The 22,017-nt window shown below is 55.1% G+C and overlaps 1 protein-coding gene across 2 annotated transcripts in view; it reads right to left on the reverse strand.

The window, feature by feature from the left end:
- Positions 1-22,017, reverse strand: part of Mvb12b (multivesicular body subunit 12B) — a 159,340-nt gene that overhangs the window by 17,237 nt on the left and 120,086 nt on the right. For both annotated transcript variants that reach the window (XM_047524881.1, XM_047524882.1), the window contains exons 8-9: positions 3,512-3,567; positions 700-759 (exon numbers count right to left, since the gene is read on the reverse strand). In XM_047524881.1, the coding sequence (XP_047380837.1) occupies positions 700-759; positions 3,512-3,567 (116 nt within the window). The remainder of the gene's footprint in view (positions 1-699; positions 760-3,511; positions 3,568-22,017) is intronic.

Genomic DNA, 22,017 nt, shown 5'->3' on the forward strand with positions numbered 1-22,017 from the left:
TTTTTTTTTTTTTTCCTATTAGAAAAACCCCCAAACCCCCAAGTTGGGCTGCCAAGTAGGGTCTAACTCATCAAGCACAAGGTACCCTGACCCCTCCTTTTAGTCCTAAAGGGGTCTGATCGCTTCCCCAAGACCCGCCTCGTGGCACAAAGTATAAGAGGGGGGAAGAGCAGTCATGCCTGTGCCTGACCCTTGACCTCCACCTTCACTGAGCTGACATTTTTTAAAAGTGAAGCAGTACTACTGTGCCATCTGTTACTTAAAACCTCATTTAGAGAAGGACGATGGGATGTTGGTCATAGTCGGCTGGAAGTAATGAGTACACTAAAAGTGAGTGGGCTGGGCACGGTGGCCATGCCTGTAATTCCAGCTACTTGGGAGACTGAGGCAGGAGGATGGCAGGGTTGAGGCCAGTTTGGGCAACTTATGCCCTTTCTCAAAACAAAAATAAAAAGGACTGTGATGTAGCTTGGTGATAGAGCATTCCTGGGTTCAATCTCCAGTACTGAAGAAAAAACGTGAGATACTTTTATTTTTTTCTAATAAATAGATTTAAGTGAAAGAAAAGTTATTTTTTTTCTCAGAAGGGCATCCTGCACCTGCTGTTCCTGGAGCAGACCCACAGATCCCTCGGGGAGGGGGACGGAGGACCCCATGGTGGCCCAGGTGGGCCTGCCCTGCTCTGGGCAGCCTACTTACCTCTTTTTCAATCTCTGCTAGAGATTTGATGGTGATTCCCAAGAGATCAAAGGGCTGCATCTGAAAACACAGATCAACACTCTTAACCTGCTGCAAAACATGAGCGCCCACGCGTGACAATCGTGGGCTCGAGAGCCACCCTGAAGGACCCCGCACGCCACCTCTTCCTCCAGGATTCCACAGTCATCAGTGGGCGTACAGGGACGTGAGCAGGCACGGCCCCTGAGCTGCAGGATCGCTACTCAGTCACTGTGCGTCCAGGAGTCAGGGCCTGGGGAACGCGGTGACCGTGGCTGATGGACTCTGCCTCTCCTCCCACATCCAGAGGAAAACGTGGGCGAAGCTGGAGCTGTGGGGCTGGTGGTGCCCACGGCTGTTCATTAGCGAGGCTGCCCTGACCCATCAATGGCTCAGGGTGGCAGCGGGTCCTGGAGAATCCCAGGAGTCCTGGTATCTGGGAAGGAGCTGGGTGAGTTCCGGGTCTTTGGAAATGCCAGGCGAATGAAACAACCGCCCATCAATTATCGTTCGTGAAATCAATGGTGGAGAGAGATGATAATATTGCATTTCATTGGTTGTTTCTATAAATTCATGGAAAATAGGGACTTTTAAAAAAAATAAGTGCTAGCTTTTCAGCATGAAAAATCAAATACACAGGCAACGGGCATCACAGACGTCCACAGAAGACTGGGCTGCACACAGAGGCGCCCTGTGAAGCCCGGGTCTGAGTCCCTTCTGACCATGTCAGTTCTGCATTGCTGAGAGGTGCACAGGGCCCAGTCTCCTGGAGTCCAGGCCAGCTGCTGGCAGCCTGGGAGGGGCGGGTGGGACCCGAGGGTCATCCACAGATACCCCGGGCCTCTGTGGTTCTGACCTGCAGCGGCCCTGCAGGCGGCACAGAGATGGTGCCCCCACGGGCTGCAGGGACTTCCTGGGTGGTGGTAGCAGGAGGCCAGCTCTGGAGTCCGAAGACCCAGATTCAGAACCAGCCTCCTGGAAACGCAGCGCAGATGTTGTGGTCTGGCTGTGGGGTGTCCCCAGAAGCTCCTGTGTGACTGCAGGAAGGTTGGAGGCAGGATGGCTGGCCTGTGAGGGCTGCCACATCGCCAGTCCATCCTGGCCCGAATGGAAAGTGGGCAGGATGGGAGGGCCTGGGCCACTGGGGGTGTGCCCTGCAAGGCAGCATCTGCCCTGTGCACCCCAGCCGCCTCTGCTTCCCGCCACCATGAGGTGAGCAGCTTCCTCCACACACCTCTCTGCCGCCATGTTCTGCCTCATCCTGGGCCTAAAGCAACAGGGCTGGCCCACCATGGACTGAACCTCTGAAACCATGAGCCCCAAATAAACTATCCTTCCTCTAAGTTGGTCTCGTCAGGTACTTTGATCACGGTGACCAGTGACCATAAAGCTGACTGACACAACAGCTTAGGCCACCTCTTCGTTTCCTCGCCTGTTAAAAAGCGGCCTGGGCAGGTCCTCCTGGCCAGGCTGCTGGGGGATTAAACGGCAGAGTGCTTGGAAGGGCTCACCCAGCCTGGCCCGAGTCTGTGGCCTTGAGTGCTCAGGGTCGGCAGCAGCACAATCGCAGGGGCCATCTTGGGACAGGGCCACCAAGTTAGACACCGAGCTCCCAGGGCTGCTCTGCCAGTAGCCACATGACTGCAGGCTCGGTCAGTGCTGCCAGCCTGTGAGGCGCGAGGACGGGGCCGCCTGCCCGCACCGCCAGGGTCCAGCGGAGGTCCAGCTGTCGCCTCGTTAGGCCCTAACTACTCCACTAAACTTCCCGACTGGAGCTGGTGAGCAGGGCAGCGCGGCTCTCCAAGGAGCCGTGGGAGAGGCGCCAGCATCTCCATGGCAACGCGGCCCAGTGGAGTCTCGGAAGTTACTCGAGCTCCGCATGTCACGTCAGGAGCATTTTTCAAGATTAAGCTGCTTACCAGAAGGGTTCAGAGGAGGCCTATTATATTTCATGAAAATGGAAACTACAGAGCAGGTCAAATTGCAGGCCGGGTGGTTTTAAGCTGGGTCCAAGAAAAACAGCGAAGGGCTCTTTAGCTGGTGCCCAAACTGGGCCTTCATTTTGTAGCTACTCAAGGCAATCTTCTGCAGGAAGGACAAAAGCCAGAGACAAGTCTACCAAACTGGCATGAGCCATGCCTGCTGCCATCCTGGGGTTCGGGCATCAGCTGAGAGGGGCCCTAGGAGGGCCAAGCAAGAGGGCAGTCCAGCAGGTGCCTCTCACGGTCTGAATAATGGCCTCCAGTCTCAACCAGCTCGCTCAGTCTGCCACCCGAGAGGGCTGGGGCATGGGGAGACCCCGCCAGAGGTGCTCTGCACCCGCTGGAGGCCTCGGAGCCAGAACAGTGTACAGCGAGCACAGAATGCAGCACTGTGATGGCAGAGTGGGGCGGCCCCTGGCTGCAGGAAACCATCACCATTAAACAAAAAAGGATAAGAATTACTAAACTGAACGTGGGACACGGCCTTCTCAACCGGCGAAGTGGGCTTCAGTTTTGCACCACCTTTGAAATGACGAGGCTCGCCGCACGCCGGCCTCCGCTGTCTCCCGCCTCCCCGGCCTCCCCGGGCCTCCCCACTCTATCCTTTCACTTCTCAAGCACCTTAGGTGCAGGAACCAGCCACAGGGGCCCAGGGAGCAGCATGGCCACCCCCAGCTCTCAGGACGCTCTCAGGGTTTCACACGTAGGGAGAAATGAACGGAGCAGGGAGCGTGGGCACGCCCAGAACACCCCGCGACGACACCAAGGTGGAGGAACTTCTGAAAGAAGGGGCAGTTGTAGATGGAACTTACACTTTCTGGAACACAGGAGAACTTCTCTGAAATCATAAAAGGCACACCATCCATTGCTGCAAAAGAAAGGAGAGAAAGGGGCATGAAGTCACTGTTGATGTTCAGTCACTCAAGTCATCCACAGAGCGGGTACGAGTGAGCCAGAGCGGGTGCCCCCGCTCCCAGGGACCACGCCTGGGGGGACAGACAGGTGCTCAGGAAGGGCTGGTCTAGACACCTGTTCCCTCCGCCCAGGGGCTCTCTAGGCTGTCAGTGGTGGGAGCCTCCAAGGGGTGGACAGCAGGAAGGAGACGCATGGCAGGGAGGGGACAGGGCTGTGCCCTGGGAGCAAGGCGGCAGCACGTTGGTCACACAGTCCCTGAGCTGAGCCAGGGTCCTCCTACAGGCTGCTGGGCTCACAGGCGAAGTCTAGCTGAGGAAAGAGGGTTCTGAGACGCGGCTGGGCGCAAGGCCCAGTCAGGTAGAGGAGGGTGGGCTGGGATGGGATGGGATAGGAGCTCGTGGGTGAAGGGAGCCCAGGCCCGCCTGGTGCCCAGCAGAGGGCTTGGCAGGTGGGCATGTGTGCACGCAAAAGGATGGGCACTGTCACTGACCCTTGGTCACAGTCCCAGGGCTTCAGGGCTGAGGTGAGGCCGGTGGGTCTGCTTGATCTGAACAGGACCCGGGGGCGTGGGCATGGGCGGGAACCCAGCAAGTGAGCCAGCCAGGGCCCAGAGTGGGGCTCCTTCCCACCCCCACCCACCCTGTTCCCAGGTCATCACTGTCAAAGGCACACGGAGAAAGCATGGCGGCACCGCTGGCCCTGCATCGTGATGGTGGACGGAGCACTCGGCTGCCACACTGCTGCTGGAAATCTTGCCAAGAGGGGCAGGCCACGCTGGACAAGGTGACATGGCCTCGAGTGAGAAGGCAGGAACCCGGGGCTGTTGGGAAGGGGCCTGGCTCCCGCCGCAGGGCTGCGCAGAGTCGGGAACAGCCAGGCCGAAGAGCTGGGCGGCCCAGCAGGGCTGGGGCCTTGCCAGGGGCCACGGCTTTAGGAAGACGTGGAGGGCGGTGGATGCCCTGGTGCGCGGGTGCCCGGGGAAATGACATCCTCCGCTTCCCCCAGGGTCTCCTCCGGTTGCTAAGTGCTGGACAACCTTTCAGCCCCAGGAAAGAAGAGTAACAGATGCAGAAGGAAGAAAGGAGGGAGGAAAGGAGAGAAAGGAAAAGAACCTGGGTCCCGTCCTCCTGATCAGCAGGGTGAGCCACACAGCTCGCTGTCAGCCATGCTCAGAACGGATTCCAGGAAGGGAAGAAGGGAAACTTCCCACAGGTGAAGAGAAAGAGTGAGGCCAGCTCTCGCCACTGCCCGGGCACCTCCTCCCCTCTCTGGGAGGCGCTGTCCTGAGCATGGAGGGGACAGGACGCCGCAGGCAGTGGCCTTCTCCCACTGCAGCCGGCCCTGCCCTGCAACTCCTGCAACGGACCCGCTGGGACTGAGCTCTAAACGGGTGCGGTTGACACTTCCCCAGAAAGGGGGGCGGAGCCAGGGGCCCAGACAATATCCGTCACCTGTTCCAACGCCCTAATGGCAGTCCAGCCGCTGTGTGTGTATGCTCACTTACACCTGGAAGTCATTCTGTGAACAAAGGATCCTTGAAAGGCCAGAGAGGGCCAGAACCTCCCCATGTTGGGGAAGAGGCCGTGCTGGCTCCTGCCGCTGCTCACCTGCTCCGCTCACCCCCACGGCACCTGGGTGCTCTGACTCCTGACCCTTTGGTGCTGTTGAACCGGCCGGGCATGCAGCACCCTGGTCATTTTTCAGATTGGGAAGCAGAACCTCTGAGAGGAGGGAGCTTGCCCAGGTCACACGGGCAGGAAGCAGTGACCACCTTCCCAAAGTCCTAACTTGAAAATAAAGTTTGGTATAGACACGTAAAGAAATGCCGCGCCACGTGCATCTGGGATATGCGACGTGCAGACATGCTGTGCCCGAGTATCTATGCCGTGGGTTCTCCGAGCTGCTGGAGCCTGGAGGGCCAGCAGGGGCACCTGCAGCCCTCCCCACCCTCCCTCCCGCAGGCTGAGCCCTGCCCCAGGCCTTCTGGGGGACCAGGAGAGCTGCTGAGGATGGCCAGCCCCCCACTGAGCACATCAAGGTGTCCGCCTGAGGCACACAGGTAACTTCTTCACAGAGAAACTCCCTGGGGTGCGAAAGGTAAGAGATCAGAGGTGAGCTATCACTGCAGCATGCGCCAAAAAGGCCCCGGGAGGGGGAGGAAAGGACTGTGGCCGCGCTGCCTGAGGCAGGAGGCAGCTCCAGGGTGGCCCCTGGGTGCTGGCAGCTGGCACGCTTCCACCTGGGCTGGCGACAGAGGGGACTGGAACTGCCTGGACTGATCCAGACTCTGTCTGGTGAAGCAATAGAGCCGAACCTTGGGCAAAGGACCACTCTGCCCGAGAGCTCATGACAGGCGCAAGTCAGATGCCCCTCATCTAGAAAACAGACTGAACAAAGCAGGAAGGAAGGCCGAGTCGGCAGGATCCACGGACCCGCGGAGAGGAGCAGGACTCCACCAGCTCAGGAGGCTCTGCTCATAACGCCAGGGACCCGAGCAAGCTTCACGTCCTAACCAATCCAGCGCATCCCAGGCTACCACAGCTGTAAGCTGTAAGCAGTTCAGCGTTAGCAAGGCCTCTGCCTAACTTTCTCGTGTTATCCATTAGACAAGGTGGACGGATGTGGCTGGGAAATGCTAAGGTCAGGAGAGTCCCATCAGTTGGCCCAGGCATCTGAGAAGCAGAGCAGCAGGATGGTGGTGCCCCGTGCGGCCTCTCTGGAGGGCACCCAGGTGTCACCAGCTCCCTGAACGAGGACATGTACAGGATGCCTATCTGACACGCAGCGGGGGGAGCCTGGGAGGAGGGTCTAAGTTGGGTAACAGAGTGGGACCCAGTGAAGGGTGGGGTCCTGGGCCGCACTCACAGACGGAGCGTGCTCACGGTTAACGTGAAGTCCTGCAGTTCAGCTCCAGAACCACAACCGCATGAACAGGACGAAAGCAGCACGGAGTCACAGAGTGAGAAAGGAGGGCTGACTTTCAATCATGTGACCTCACTACCAGCAAAGGGGCATGCCACCAGAGAGGGCACAGTGCCACCGTCTGGTGCCAGGTCAGGGAGCCACTCTCTTGGTGTGGTCTCCTGTGTGGGACTGCATTTGCACAGGGTCATCCCCGGAGCCTCCAAGGAGGCCAGGAAGGGGAGGGGACTTGAAGCCCAGACCCATGAGGACGAGGAGAAGCAGCTCTAAGGCCCGATGTCCCGGGAAGGTATGAGCCTGTCCACTTTTGTTTGCCATGCCCAGCATGCCCTGGGTCCACTGTGTGTTGGGCATGTTGGAAGTGCAGCCAGAGTGGGCACTCTGTCCAGGTAAGACCCCAGACGGCATATGCAAAGGTCTGCATGACGTCCCGGGTCAGGAAGAGAGGGCCTGTTTCAGGGAGACCTTGCTGTCCTTAGGGAAGAGGCATGGGGAGGGTGGAGCACGAGCCACTGACCAGGGTCCAGCAGAGGGCCACTTGTTGGAGAGCCAGGGAGGGATCTGTGTGCACTGGAGCTCATCTGTGGGCTGCTAAATCCCCTGCTAACTCCACAGCATCGGGTCCACTCTACTTATCTGGGCAGCCTTTCTATATTTAAAAATATCAGAGTCTCGCCAAACGTGACTCTTAAAATCAATGGCAGGTACTTTTCATATGCTCCCCGGGATGCTCCTACATCGTCCCTCCCTGGCTTCTGGTAGGGGCTCCCACTCCGCTCCTTCCTTTCTCTTCTCTGGCTGGAGCTTCTCCAGCTGAGGCGCTGTGATCGCCACTCTAAGCAGCCAGTCTCTCACTACCCTACTCGGGGTGACACTGTTTGAGGACCTGGTGACATGCCCCATGTCCAGGGTGCACAACATCCACCCTGCCAATCAGCAAGGGTCAAGGCGGGGCTTCTCACTGACACTTCTTGATCAGTGCCTAGTCCCCGCCCAGAGGCAGGGACAGCGCCTGCCCTTCTGAGCCAAAGGTGGCATTTCTGGGGCACACACTGGCCCTTTCTCCAAGACTCGTGGTCCCCAGGGTGAAAGACAAAGGCTTCCCCAAGTCTAGGAGGGGACGGAGCGTCTTGCCAGTCCAGTTCTACAAGAGAGAGAAGGAAAGGAAACCGTGCCCTGCCCAGCACCAGGTCATGGACTTGCATCAGAAGGCTCGACCCTCCGGGTTGCCATGGCATGTTATATTCGAGGATGGTGGCATGGAGGAGCAGCGGGGTGTGGCCAGGATCAGACCTGGGTCTGGCTGGTTCTGGTGCGGGGGCTGTGGGGGAAGGAGCTGGCTTTCCCCCCAAGTTTCCCACCCAGCTCAGGGTGGTGGCTGGTGGCCACGCCCCAGCCACCTCACCTCTGAGCCTGCGCCGCCGCCCTGTTGGTGACAAGCGTGAAGCTACAGCTCACTCAGGAGGCCGTTGTGAGAGTGGAAACAGGACCTTGGACAGCAGAGGTGACACCCTTGGAGGGAAGCTGCCCGCAACTGGCTTCTGCTGGGACCAAAAGCCGCACACAGGCAGGTTTCCTGTCAGCACCAGGCAAGGTTTTCCAATTTTCCCTTCTTTTTTTTTTTTAGTATTTTTTATTTTTGGTGGCAGTTTTAACAAAACGCTGATCCATGGCACCAAGCAACATCCAGCGATGGAAGTGAGGACGAGCCGCAGGCTCTGCAGCGCAATTAGCATTCTCCTAAACAAACGAGCTTCAGCAGAGCTGTAATTAAGCAGGCCTGTAATTAAGTATATGCCCTTTATCATAACGATCATGCTTAAAAATGGCACGATGCGTGGAACTCTGTTATTAATGCTGTAATCCCACGCTGAAGTGCGGGTACAGGGAAATCAGGGTGTCAGGCTGTCACCAGAGTGTTTGTAAAATACATTAAAGAAAAAACCAGAAAACAATGAGCTCGTTCAACTGTTCTTTTTACAATCAGGCACTACAAGTCAAGAGGATTGTGAATGCTTACAGATTCTGCAAGGTTTAAACAAATAAAGCTCTAATCTGCTACTGTTTTAATCCCACCCCCTATTTTAAAGAAGGGAAAGGGGAGGTAGTGGGTTTTTCCCCCACCTGACCTGAATACCTGTCTCTGCTATTCTTGGGGAAGCAGTCCGATTTGCATGCTGCATTTGTTTGGACATAAAATTGGATTCCTGCTCGAGCAGATAGCTCTGCCATGAATCTGTAGGCGCTCTGCCTGGCAATGGATGGGATCACGGCTCCTGCTCCCGCCCTCCGTGTGGGAACTATAATTTTACTTGCCAAGGCAATCCCCCAGAGCCAGCCTTGATTCTTCCTTGAAACCCACCCCCTCAGGCTTCTCCAGGCTCAGCACAAACCCACCATGGACCAATTCCCAAGTGCTTCCAACCCAGGACCACCCCGCCCTCTGGGATACCCACAGTTGCTCCGGGCAGCTGACCCCTTCCCTCGCTGACATCTCAACGAGCAGCAGGGGTGAGAAAATACTCCAATCGATGCATGGAGTAATTTCAACATGCTTGATAAAGAGAGCCATAAGATCAGGCAGTAGCAATGCCACACATAGACCAAGACTCCATCACCCGCACCTGAACTGTTACCTGCTAGCAGTGAACCCGAGGAACCCCCTCCACCACACTGCAGAGGGCATGGCGGGCAATATGGCTTCCTGGCAGGCAGTCATTTTCTGAATAAAATTAAATGCAGGGGGAGGCCTTGAAGACTGTACCTGTTCAGGGCTCAAGCTGTAAATAATCAGCAACCCCAACCCTTTCTTCTGCCCTCTCCCAGGATGGGGAGGGTCCTCTACCACTCGTGATGGGAGAAACAGCAGCAGCTCAAGAGCTCCAGGCCATTTCTCAAAACTCATTTGCAAACCAAAACACGGAGGCTGCTCTGCTTTGAGGTGACTTCTCTTTGGGGCTGTTCTTGGGAAGGTATTTGTAGATGCCTCCAGAGCTGTCTGCACGGTGACATTCCAATTGAGTTTACACAAGGCCAACAACTTCCTTCTCGATCCCCAAAGTAATTTGCTTTGCCACGTTATTCATAAGCCAGGAGTGATTTATCAGCCACAGCCAGAGCTGCTGGAGCCCCACGCATGAGACGGCTTGGGAAGGAGGAGGAGCGCCCCAGCCAGGCCCAGCACTTGGTGGCCCAATGCATGGCTTTGGGCGAGTCACTTACCCTCCCAGTCAGACTCTCATCTGTCACACAGGCTGATCATGCCACTCTCCTGCACTGCTGGGGACGGGACAGCAACTGTGGAAGGGCCCGGCATGGCTGACCCGAAAGGGGTCACTGATACCTCCGGGGGAGGGGTCCCCCAGGCCCCCCTCGGACTAGCTGTGTGATTTAGGACAAGTGTTCTTACTGAGCCTTTCCTTCCTCCACCGTAGGAGAAGGAAATAATAACCGTATTACCACGAAGTTTCAATGAGATAAAAACATGAAGCCCTAGGTACAGACGATAACTTAGGCATCATTAGTTTGACTCTTTCTGTACAGAGGAAAATGCCCTTCCATGGCGGGCCCCTTTCTACCTGCTTTTACAGAAAACTGCAAGTGCAGCCATCTGAAATCATGTAACCCATGAGTTCGTGACCATGCAAAGACCTCTGGGGGCACCGAAGCAAGGCTTGCGGGGAGTGGCTCCCTGGCATCTGGCATCTGGCATCTCTGGGTTACAAGTCAAGCTCGACCCAGAAGCACGGCCCCAGCAGTCTGGGCTACTTGATGTCCCCCAGAGAAGAGACCCCAGAACAAAATAAAGAAAGCCACTGGGGAATCAGGTTAATAGAATAAAGGCATCCTTGCACGTGAACATTCTCTGAGGTTCTATCTGGCATGGGCAATCCGGTCACCCACACACACATGGATCCTCCCCAGATCCCATCTCTACACAGGTGCCTGACAGCACGGCCACCTTCATCTCTCTGCATCCCCATTACCTGGGGAGGAATCCAGGCCCATGTACCCATCCCTCCCCCAGAAGTCCCTCCCCAGGGCCCAGACCTCTGGGCCACCAACACCTGGACAGGAGCAGGGAGGTCAGGAGGACCACATGCCACACCCAGGAGGATTGAGAAACACACCAAGAACATTTCACGGCTCTAAAGAAAGGTTTTAAAACTTCATCAATATTTAATGGCTCCAGGGCTGGGGCTGTGGTTCAGTGGTGGAGCACTTATCTAGCATGTGTGAGGCACTGGGTTTGATTCTCAGCACCACATATAAATAAATGAATTAAAGGTCCATTAACAAAAAAAGTTTAAAAAAAAATCAATGGCTCTGGGCAGAGACCATGTGCATTGCTCAAGGTAAAGAGGAACTTCAGCTAAGGAGCTCACCACCGGAGCAGCATGGCTCCTGGCCAGTGCTCCGCCAGCCGCCACAGCGAGCAAATGCAGCAACCCCTGGCATGCTAGAGGCCAGCCATGGGGCTTCGTGCCTTCAGAATGGACAGCAGAACCGAGCACATGAACACTTTCTGGAGAAACCATTCCCACAGAGCAGCCAGGCAAGAGCATCTCTTAAACCACAGCCCTGGGGCCCAGCACCCTCCTCAAGGATGCCCGGGCGGCAGTACGTGTACAGTCCCTGGTCCCCTCTTGCCCACTCCTGTGCATTTTCAAGTGTCTGCATGTGTCCAGAGATACAGAATTTTAGGCTTGTTTTTAATAAAAATAGCATCCCAGCGTAACTCTTCTGCACTTCATTCTCTACTTCCCCGTCAGAGAGAAGGTCAGCGCCTATGGTTGTCTCAGTCTTAACACTTGCACAGAGATAGGGTGCAAGACCCAGGGTCAGCTCCCAAGGAGCCTCGACTGTCACTCCGAGCAACCGAAAGGACATTGTGAGTTCCCTGGGAGGTCGCTGAAGGGTCTGTGGGCTGGAGAAAGACAGTCAGATTCCGATTTCAGAGATATCATCCTTGCTGTGGGGCAAAGCGTGGATCAGGGGGGCAAGGCTGAGCACAGTGCTGGGACGAGGGCCTGCCCTAACTCGATGAGGAAAGCAGGTGCTAGGACGGGGACTGTGCAATGAGAATGGGGACAAGGTCACACCAGGGGCACTGGCATGGCAGACTTGAGACTCGGGGTCCCTCGCTGCAGAGGACCAGGAGGAATCAAGGGTGATTCTGGGACTCTGGCTCTGACATTGGAGAACGGGGTACCTGCCAGGGGCTGTGGTACAGGCGAGCGGGAGGTGGCAGGAGTGAACCAGGGTTCCCTCTTTCCCCTGCCGGGTCTGAGGGGCTTGGGAGACACCCGAAGGAAGAAACGGGTAAGGATGGCCTGGATGGAAGAAGAAAGGGCAGGGGAGGCCACCGGAGGGGACACAACCTGAGAGCAGACGTGGTGAAAAGAGGCAGGCCCAGGACAGAGCTGAGGCATTTGGTGCTGAAGTTCAGGAAGAGAAGGTGCCAAAAAAGGAAAAAGACCAGGGAGCACCCTGCCGTGTGGGTCACACTTGGAGGAAGCAGGTGAGCCTGGCTTTAACATGCAGCGTGGGCAGCTGTGTGCACGAAGCGGGTGAGCGTGCACACAGGCGTTCACATGGGTACACACACAGGCCCACTGCTCCGCTGCAGGTCAGGAAGCAATGGCACCTCAGGAGCAGCGAGCGGGCCAGGAACCCAGACTTTGGCTCCCAGCTACTCCTCCAAGAGAAACGGAGGCTTTTGGAGAAATGGATGATTCAGGGCCAGGAGGAAAAGAAAAGCCCAGGAAGTCTTCTGAGGCCAGAAAGTAATGACGTCCTCCAAGAATCGCCCGGCACGGCGGGCGTGGGACGGGCTGGGAGGGCCTCGCTGTGTACGGATCGACCGGCCTGGGCCACGAGGAACAAGCAAGCCAGCCCACAAGCTGCTGGGCACGAGGGAAAGCGCCTCCTTACCATCAAACACCAATCCCCAAACGCCGACAGAGGGTGGAGTGGCAAAGCCCACCCGGAGTCTGGCGAGGAGCAAGCCGCTCTCACGGTCCCGGCGCATTCCCACACGCTGCACACGGTCATGGAGGGAGGGAGGTCATGGACTCACAAAGAAGCAACCCCATAAACTTCCTCAGCAGGGGCCCAAGCAGACGCCACCAGTCCTGGGTTGTGCCAACACCATGGGCTCCTGGGCCCGTGCACTGGGAGGGACAGTGTGGCTTCTACGTGGTCCCTTCTGAGCTGTATAATATGAACCCTGTCACCAGGAGACACCAAGCAAGAGCCAAGCACAGTGCTCCAATGTGCAGGACAGGACTCTCACCAGGGAGCCTCCAGCCTCCTCATGATGTCACATCTCATTTCCCACAAAGGTCAGTGGCGTACGGTTGGTGCTCATGCATGGGCTCACACACATGGACATGCTAGGTCACGTGTCTACCCCAGAGCCAGCGTCCAATTTTAAGAATCATCTCAAACACTAGATTCACGCCCCTGGGGCCCCACAGAGAGCGCCCTGCAGTAGATGTGCATGGACAACAGGACCCTGCTTCCCTAGCAACTGCCTGGCACCAGCCAGGAACCACCGTATTCAGGACAGTACAGACACCTTCTCTGGGCGCAGGCCTTGGTGGTAGATTGCAAAAGCAGTCGCGAGTCCCTTCTGATCTCGCATGCATGACCCTTACAATGACATTGTCTCTTCTGCCAAGAAGTGTGATCCATTCTTTGCCCCTTGAATCTGGGCCTGGCCACGAGACTTGCCTTCCCTAAAGGGACATCAGCACATGTAACCCCAGCAGAGACGTAAAAATGTGTGTGTGCAGGCTTGCTGTCCTCTACTGAGGACGCCGGCTGGCCATGTGAAGCCCAGAGAAGCCTTCGGGGGGATGAGACACCACGTGGAACAGAGTCCAGCGGTCTCGGCTTCAGTGGCCCATGCTGATGGCCTGTCAGACCACCCAGTGCAGCAGGGCTGGCCAGACTAGAATAACCACTCTCTTACCCACAGGACCATGGGAAATTGTAAATGGGGCTGTTTTAAGTCCCGAGTCTCAGGGTGATTTGTCACACAGCAAAGACACAAGCACTGGCAGAGGGGTACTTCTTTGAGAGGAAATCCAGACAGATTTTTCCAGAAACTGTCTTCTCCGTATCTTCACATCACTACTAAGCTCCGCCGATGGGCCTGACTAGCCCAGGGGAGAAGTGAGGACTCAGAAGACACATCAAATGCACGACCCACCTGTCAGCTGCAATCATCACCACACTGTGGGGCACAGGAGCCAGGGGAAGGTGTTCTTGACCAGTTGCTGTACCCCCCACAATCTGGGGGCCACTATGCATTTAGCACTCTGTGACAGTTATGTCCCCAGTCCCTAGAACAGCGCCTGGCATTGAACAGGCATCTGCTCGTAACTGTTAATAGATAATGAGAAGATGCCTGGCCTTGGAGTCAGGGCCCATGTGGAGGACCCAGTGTCTCCACCTGCAAGTCAAAGGTTGGGCCAGACAGGTGACCACCGTCCCTGTGCTCAGCCACGGGCCGTAAACGACTGCTGCTGCCGCCTGCTGCCCCTCCTGCCGGGTTCAGGCTTAGTTAGTGTGGGGGCTGGGCTCTGGGTACAGTTTCCAGGGAATTCTGCAACCAGGCTGGGAGTGCCTGGGCTGGATGAGGTCTCAAGTCAGCTCTAGCCCTCCAAGTTCGCAGTGGCGAGGGTCACCATGAGGATCGCAGACACAGCAGCGCCTGGAAAACCTGGATTTAAATTGGATGCAACTTTCCAAGTCCACCAAGTAGGCCCACTGCAGGGACAGCTGGTCTCTGTGCCCCTCATCTACTTAGAGGCTCCTCAAACGCAGCATCAGAAGGAAACCACCGGTCATGAACCAGGGGTCCTCCCTCCACTCCCCTGGGGCTGAAGGGCAGGAGAGATGGGGTCTCAGATCCTGAGGCCCATGTGGGTGGTCCTCTCCCTCCAGAGCTCTGGGGTCAGGTCCAGAAGAAAGCCCTGATTCAAAATGGGGATCCTCAGGATTCTGTGACAAAGGGATCGTCCGATTCCCTTTACTCTGATATAATCACCGTTCACCTGCCACTTTGGCAAAAGGACAGCAGGCCCGAGTTTTGCACAAATGGAAAGGTGTAGTCTAGTTACAAATTAGATGATTTAAAAAAAGCCCACCCACAGGTGGAGAAAAGAAAAAGGTTCAAAACGTGACGTTTCTGTACGGAAGTACAGGGACCATCTGACCCTGCCTAGTGGACTCAGTTCCCCAGGTCCTGGGGTCCCTCCAGAACACGGAGCCTGCAGGAGAAAGACTCCAGCTGGAGCCAGGGCAGCCAGCCAGGGGCACTGCCTGTGAGGACCCAGGCCTCCACCACCCTGCAGCCCAGAGGCCAGCCGCCGTGGCAGACGGGCATGCACCATGTGGAGAGACCTGCCATGGCAGATCTGCCTGTGGTCTAAATCCAAGTTCCCTTTCACACAGGACTCCGCTGTTTGCTTGGATGCATTCAAACAAGGTCATCATTCAATGATGAAGTAATTTCAGGAGGAAAAGAAAACATTTCTATGCCTAACATTTCCCCCGCTTTCTAGGAAGCTCAAACACTGGCCTCCCGCCTCACACCTGGATACCTGGCTGTCCTACCCCGATGCTGCCAGGCTTGGGGCACCTGGTCACAGTGGACACTGCGGACGGTCCTCACACACTTAACGCCAGGGCTGGCATGGAGCGCAGGCAAATGAGTGTCCCACCTACACAGAGGTGCATGTCCAACTGGTAGAATTTTCCAGAAACATTTTTATGGCGAGGGCTTCTTTTGGAAGCAGTACTAACCACAGCCACCAGGGCACCAGCTCTCTGGGTTGTGGTGACAGGGGATGAAAGAACAGCGGGAGACAGAACCCTGACTGAAGTGACATCCACTTTGATTTGGAAATACCAGGGAATGCGCTGCCTTCTATCCAGTTGTCTGTCTAGGAAGTACAATGCCATAAATTACCCTGATTTCAGATTTAATATTAACCTTTAAAGGGCATGCCACAAAAAAAAAAAAAATGTGTCCTCTAAATATTGGTTGTTAGTTCACTTTGCGGGTCTTTCAGGGAAAATAGGTGTGAGGCTGCCACCGTCTCTGACTGTACCTGTCATGTACATCTCCCGCCGCCTGACAGTAATTCCAAGGGAACTCAGCAGTCCCAAGCGCGAACAATTCAAGCCAGCCACTCTAGCTGCGGTCTAAGCTCAACCTCAAGACTTAATAATAGAGCCGGTGAGTGTTACCCTAATTTCCAGAGCTGATGAACTTTCGGAGGCAACATGAGTTGAAATAATGAGCACAGAGATGACAGAGAATTTTAATCCGCGGTTCTTTGAACTATCCAGTGTAATAAGCACTTGTTCCTTTCTACAATGGGCATATAAAAGGGAAATCTAAATAATAATTGCTGTAATTATCTTGAAAAATATGCAGAGATTAATGGTGATTATGAAAATCTGTATAATTGTTCTTTGAAATCGTCGCTGATCATGTGGTATCTCGCAATGGCCGCTGCCAGACTTCTGACCCTGCCTTCCAGGTGGGCACGGGCACGTGACCCTAGGCTTTCTCCCTGTGGAACGTGACCCCATGTTTACCAAGTCGGTCTTCATCCTCCCTGGCACCCTGGCCTGCGTTTTAACTCTTCGTACCAGTGCCCTGAAGAGGTTTCCAAGGCACCCGTAATGGGATGCGGGTGTCACTGTGGTTCAAAGCCCCAAGTTCAACTTGTTATTTATTCAAATAATTAATTACTCTTGTATCCATCGAGCAGTTTGTCATGACACATTAATGACTTGATAGACTTCCATGAACTGGTGAACACAGAACAGCAGAGCGTTTTTATCGTCATTTAATTTTAAAACGATCCTGTGTGAAATTATCTCGTCGTGAGTGATGGGCGCATAAAGAACCGACTCAGCAGAGCCCCTTTTGGATCATTGCTTTATTAATGGTAACGTCAGGGAAATGAAAAATGCTAACATTGTCATATTCCGCTGCTGGGTGGAGATGGATGGTGGGGAGTGGGTGCGGGCTCCGTGGGCTGCCTGCCTCGGGCACAAGCCCCTCCGAGGCTGCAGCCTGCACCCCACCCGCCCGGCTGTGGCACCACGCCCAGGTCCCCTTTTTGGATTTATGGCCCCCGACATCTATTACTTTCTATATGTGGGCTTCTCTTTTTTTTTGAACTTGAATTTTCCACTAGTGATATAAAGCACCCTCACGAAAACATTTCGCTTTATTGCTTTGAACATTAAACGTTATTAATCCAATAGAAAAACGTTAAAGATATTGCTGTCACCTTTAAATGTGAAATGATATTAGGAGCTAAAAAACGCTGGGTTAGTGGAAAAGATGTTCCCTTGGCCTCTTTCGAGCCTTGAGCTGGTGACGATAGGATGATATTTCTCCATGGCTCACAGCGCAACATCTGCTAAACAGAGACTTCCGGTTCAGCTCGTCTTCTCTTCTTATTTGGTGGAAATTGTTTCTCAGCCGTCTTAATTACAAACTGGGGAATCTGACACTGCTCCCCAGCAGTGTGATTCAAAGACTGCAGACGGAGCTGCGGTCCCGGCGGGGCCACCGGCGCACGCCTGTGGAACTGTGTGGTGCCACGGCATCTGCACAGGTCCACAGAGGGGAACAGAGCCAGGTGCTGCTCCTGGCCTCCTGGATGGACTCCCATGAATGGCTTCACCACATCCCCGTCCAGCACAGGTCCCCGGGGTGATAGCTCCCAAAGAGGGCAGAGGCAGCGGGCGCGGCTCACCCTGCAAGGCGTAGTCTGCCGCGTCTGCGCACTGACTAAATCCTCAAGACCACTCTTGAGGGAGGATGGGGGTGCGTGCACACACTGTCTCCATCACCCTGTCACTGATACTCAGGTGAGGGTGGCCAAGCGACTGCAGTCACATGGCTAGCAGAGGTGGTGCCTGGGTTGACGCCGGCGCCTCCGGGTCCTCCCCAAAGGTATCTGCAACCAGCCCCCCCTGCAGCCTGGAGCCCACGTCCATTGGTGTGCTGTGGCCTGACCCCCTGGCCCTGCTTGGCGACTCCTGGCTCTTCCTCCCCTGCAGTAGGAGGAAATTAGAAGCAGAAGAGTCCAAGCAGACGCTTCTGCCACAGACGGCAGGTGTCGCAGAAGCAGGGCACTGGGGGCCGACACTGGCACCCCTGCGAACACACCCCATGCACGCTGGAGCGGGGCGTCAGAATCTCAAGGACACGCAAATCACCGCAGGTGCACAGGTCCCAACCAGACGTGGGGTGGGGCGGCTTGTTCGGTGGGACGCCCTCCTTCTGCAGAAGGAGACACTGAGGCTGCGTGGCCCTGACTTTCCCAGGGATGTGTGGGGAGGTGGCAGCAGAGTCGCCTCACGCAGGAGCACTGTCACCAGCACAGGGAGCAGAGCCTCCTTCACCCAGGGGGCGGTGCTTGGGTGAGGGTCTTGTGTCCACACTGCAGTAAGGGTCTCATGGTGCACGTTCTGTGGAACCTTCTGCACAGGTAGGTCTCTTTGTTACCTGTAAGGACTCTGATGGGGCAGCAGGGCCTGAACACCGGCCTCAGCTGACCTGGTGGAAGCCTTGGTCAGTGCCAGGCACTGCATGAGGCCCCTCCCATGGGTCACAACCCTGTGAGGTGAACGGGTCCAGCCTGTGGGAGGCCGGGGGCTCAGCTGTCCATCAAAGGGGAGGCCAGCACTGGTCACCACCTGGCAGTCCAGCTCAGAAAGCCAGGCTCTTGAAACCCCTAAAGAAGACAAGGCAAGACGTAAAGAAGCTCCAGTGCCTAAGCGCAGCCAGGTCCTTACGAACCCATCGCCTACCGTTCTCTGTGTAGCCAGCCCAGGCGTCCCTGGCTCAGAGCTTCTGTGAACTGAGCCTCTGACACTGGCAGGGTGAAAGGACCCAGGAAGCGTCCCGTCTGCCTCTGCTTCTGTGGTGGGTTCTCTGGATTCTCAGGGATTCTATGGCTTTTACTGGCAGTAGAAAGGAAAAAAGATGATAAATGCAGACACCTTGTGAATGTCTTTTCTGGAATCCAGACAGTGGGGTCCACTCTACCCCTACCTAACTCAAATCCAATCTTCATATGTTGTCCCTAAGGAACGTGATGATTCTAACTTGTCCTGGACTCTCCAACTTCCTCCTTAAATCTTTCTATGCTTTGGTGAGTAATCACTTCCAGCCACTTGAAAATCTGCCTTGGATTTTTTTTTTTAAGGGACCCTTTGACCAGAACAAAGTATGAAGGGCCACATTTCCACAGCTTGAAAGGAGGCCCGTAGGAGACGTCCTACCATGAGGCTTCCAGAGCTGCGCAGCAACACAGGAGGAGATGGTGGGCATTTAGGGAACCACCAGGGAAATGAAGGCCTGATGGGAAACAGGTTCCTGTACTTGAAAATACTTCTTATTTTAAAATTGGTGCTTATAATCATATGTGGAAGTGGGATTCATTGTGGTATTTCATGCAGGGGCCTGACACACTTTGGTCAGTTTTACTGCCCAGTACCTCCCTTTGCCCCCTCCCCAAGCCCCCATCTTCCACGCCCACTTCTATTTTCATGAAGAAACATCCCCAGCTTTTCTCTCTAGCCTCCACTCATGAGAGAAAACACACCACCCTTGGCTTTCTGAGCCTGGCTTCTTTCACTTAACATGATGTTCTCTAGGTCCATCCATTTTCCTGCTCATGACATAATTTTGTTCTTCTTTATGGGTGTGTAGAACCCTGCTGTGTATATACACCACATTTTCTTATCCATTGGTCTGTCAACGGACACTAGGTCCATAATTTGTTCACCATGCTGTTATAAACTTGGATATGCATGTATTGTTAGTGTGCTGACTTTAATCCTTCAGGATAAATGCTGAGGGGTGGCACAGTTGGATCATCTGGTGGTTCCATGCCTAGCCTTTTGAAGACCCTCCACTCTGACTTCCACAGTGGTCCTACTAATCTACAGTCCCACCAACAGTGCAAAAGTGTCCTTTCCCTCCACATCCTCTGCAGCACTTGTATTCTTGGTGACTGCCATTCTGACTGGTGTGAGATGAAATCTCAAAGTGGTTTTGATTTGCGTTTGCTAAAGACGTTGAACATTTTTTCACATATTTGTTGGCTATTTGTATTTCTTTTGAGAAATGCCTGCTTAGCAGCTAGTTCATTGGCCCATTTCTTGATTGGATTTTTTTGGTGTTGAGTTCGAGTTCCCATATATTCTAGATATGTATGCTTTGTCAGAGTAGCTGGCAAAGATTCCCTCCCATTCCGCAGGCTCTCTCTTCATGTCTTTAATTGTTTCCTTTGCTGTGCAGAAGTTTTTTAATTTGATGCCACCGATTTATTAATTCTTGGTTTTAGAAAAGTACTTTTTTAAAGTCTCAGAGGAGGGAGAACATCTTGCCAAGCAAAAAGCCCAGCCCTCTTTGAGAACAGAAATCTGCCGGTGGCAGAGTCAGAGGCGTGGGGCGAGGGAGCCGGCCAGGGTCAGCCAGGGAGCCCACCAAAGTGAGGAGCCTGGAGGCCCTGGGCAGCCTAGGAAAGTCACACGGAGCCCTGAGAGCCACGGGGTGCACACCCGTGGTGTCTCCTGGCAACCTGCAGGGCTTTGACCTGGGGCTATCCTGCTGAACCTAGTCTCCACCCTGGGCCCCGATGCGGCTGCCCGCTTCAGCTTTGCCATGACGACACTGGGCACAGAGAGGTTGACTGGCTTGCTGGATGCCACCCAGTGGGCTAGTAACAGGACCGGGCATGGAATGTGGGTCTCCTGGCTGCTGCAGGAATGTTTATTGAGTTAGTGGGAAATCACTGCGGCTCAGGCTTGGCAGGCACCCCAGAACCAGAGTCTGGGGCCACCTCGCAGAGAGGCTGTGGGAAAATGGCCATGCGCTTTCTGCTTGGTGGATGTCCTGGGAAGCCATCACGCTGCTGCCACACTGTCTCCGGACAGACACACTCTGCAAGCAGAGGGGTCGCTGCTCATTCTTGTTGTGTGGTTCTGGCAGCAGCGGGTGCGGGGGCCGCCGATCGGGCTCTCAGCTTGATTCCATCCAGGCTGTTGGACAAGCACCAAACCATGACTTCATTTGTGCCTTAGGTGGTGAAACGCAGGGTAGCTTTGAATATTCTGGCTGTAAAATCCTGAATGGTCAGAAGACAGGGTGCCGCTCGCCGCACATCCCTGTCCTCCCCTGGTGGAGAGAGAAACGTGTTCCCATTAAGCCTCCATCTGGTGAGGTATGACATGACTCAGAGAAGGCCAATGACCCCCGAGGGGTGGGTGTCCTCACCTCTGTGGTATCTGAGAGGGTGGCATCCGTGGTGGAAGGTTTTATTGAAGGCAATCTAGAAGGTCATGACATGAAAGAGTTTGTCCTTCTGCAGAGGCACCTTGGGACTCCTGGTAAGGGTGACTGCCCGGGGCGCTTGGCAGTGAGCAAGCCTCATTTCAGCCCCCCTGGGAGACTGCCCACTTTTCTCCTGCAAAAGCTGTAACTTTTGAAGCAAGAGCGTTTGTTTGTTTATTTTAAAACAATGATTTTACCAGAGAGTCCACTGCTGGTGCCGGAGGAGGGGAGAGGCCATCCCAAAGGCCTGGGAGAGAAGAGGGACCTAGACTGGGCTGAGGAAGGGAGTCTGGGGGGCGAGGACCTGGAACGCGGACTAGGCACGCTCGGTCTGCGCTGGGAGTGGGCCCAGCCCACGCCACAAGCTAAGAAAGAGGGTGGTGTGAGCCTGCAGGTGAGGGTGACTGCGTGTCCTTGTGGAAACGGCTCCTCCTGGGAGAGAGAACGGAGGGAGCCTGGAGCTGGTTAAAGCCGGGGCTCGACCGGATGAGCAGAACATCGGCTCTCCCGGGAGGTTCCGAGGATGCCGGGGCTACGCTAGCTCAAGGGCACGGGGTTTCAGAGCTCTGAAAAGTCTCTTCTTCTCCTTTATTTTTTGTAAACTGAAGTTAAAGAGGGGTGTGGCCATCAGGCTGCATGGCTGGCGGGGCAGTCGCAGCCTCGTTAGGAAACCAGGGGAGGACGGCGTCCAGCAGCACAGGCGGGGGGCACACCGCCCGGCCCCTGCCTCGCACTCCTAGCAGCTGGGGGGAAAGGGAGCCTCCTGGTCCAAGGTGGCCCCTCGGCAAGGACCCTTTCCTCCCTGGCCAGCAGCAGTCCTGAGCACCCAGCTACGCTTACCCACGCCATGCTCTGGGCCTCGCCGCGGCCCTCGGGAGGGGCGAGGCAAGAACCCCAGCGCGCATACGGACAGCTTGTCTTAAAAACTCAGTTCTCTTTTATGTGAAGAAAACTCACAGTTAAAACTGTTAATAACAATGATGTAATATGTAGAGGAATTTATTTTAGTGAAAATTTATTTAAATAACTTTATAAATGACATCAGTTCTTACTTATCAAATCATTAGTTCTAAAGTTCACCAGAATGTCTCACTTCTACAT

Source organism: Sciurus carolinensis, chromosome 14 (assembly GCF_902686445.1).
Source record: "Sciurus carolinensis chromosome 14, mSciCar1.2, whole genome shotgun sequence".
NCBI classification, from domain to species: Eukaryota; Metazoa; Chordata; class Mammalia; order Rodentia; family Sciuridae; genus Sciurus; species Sciurus carolinensis.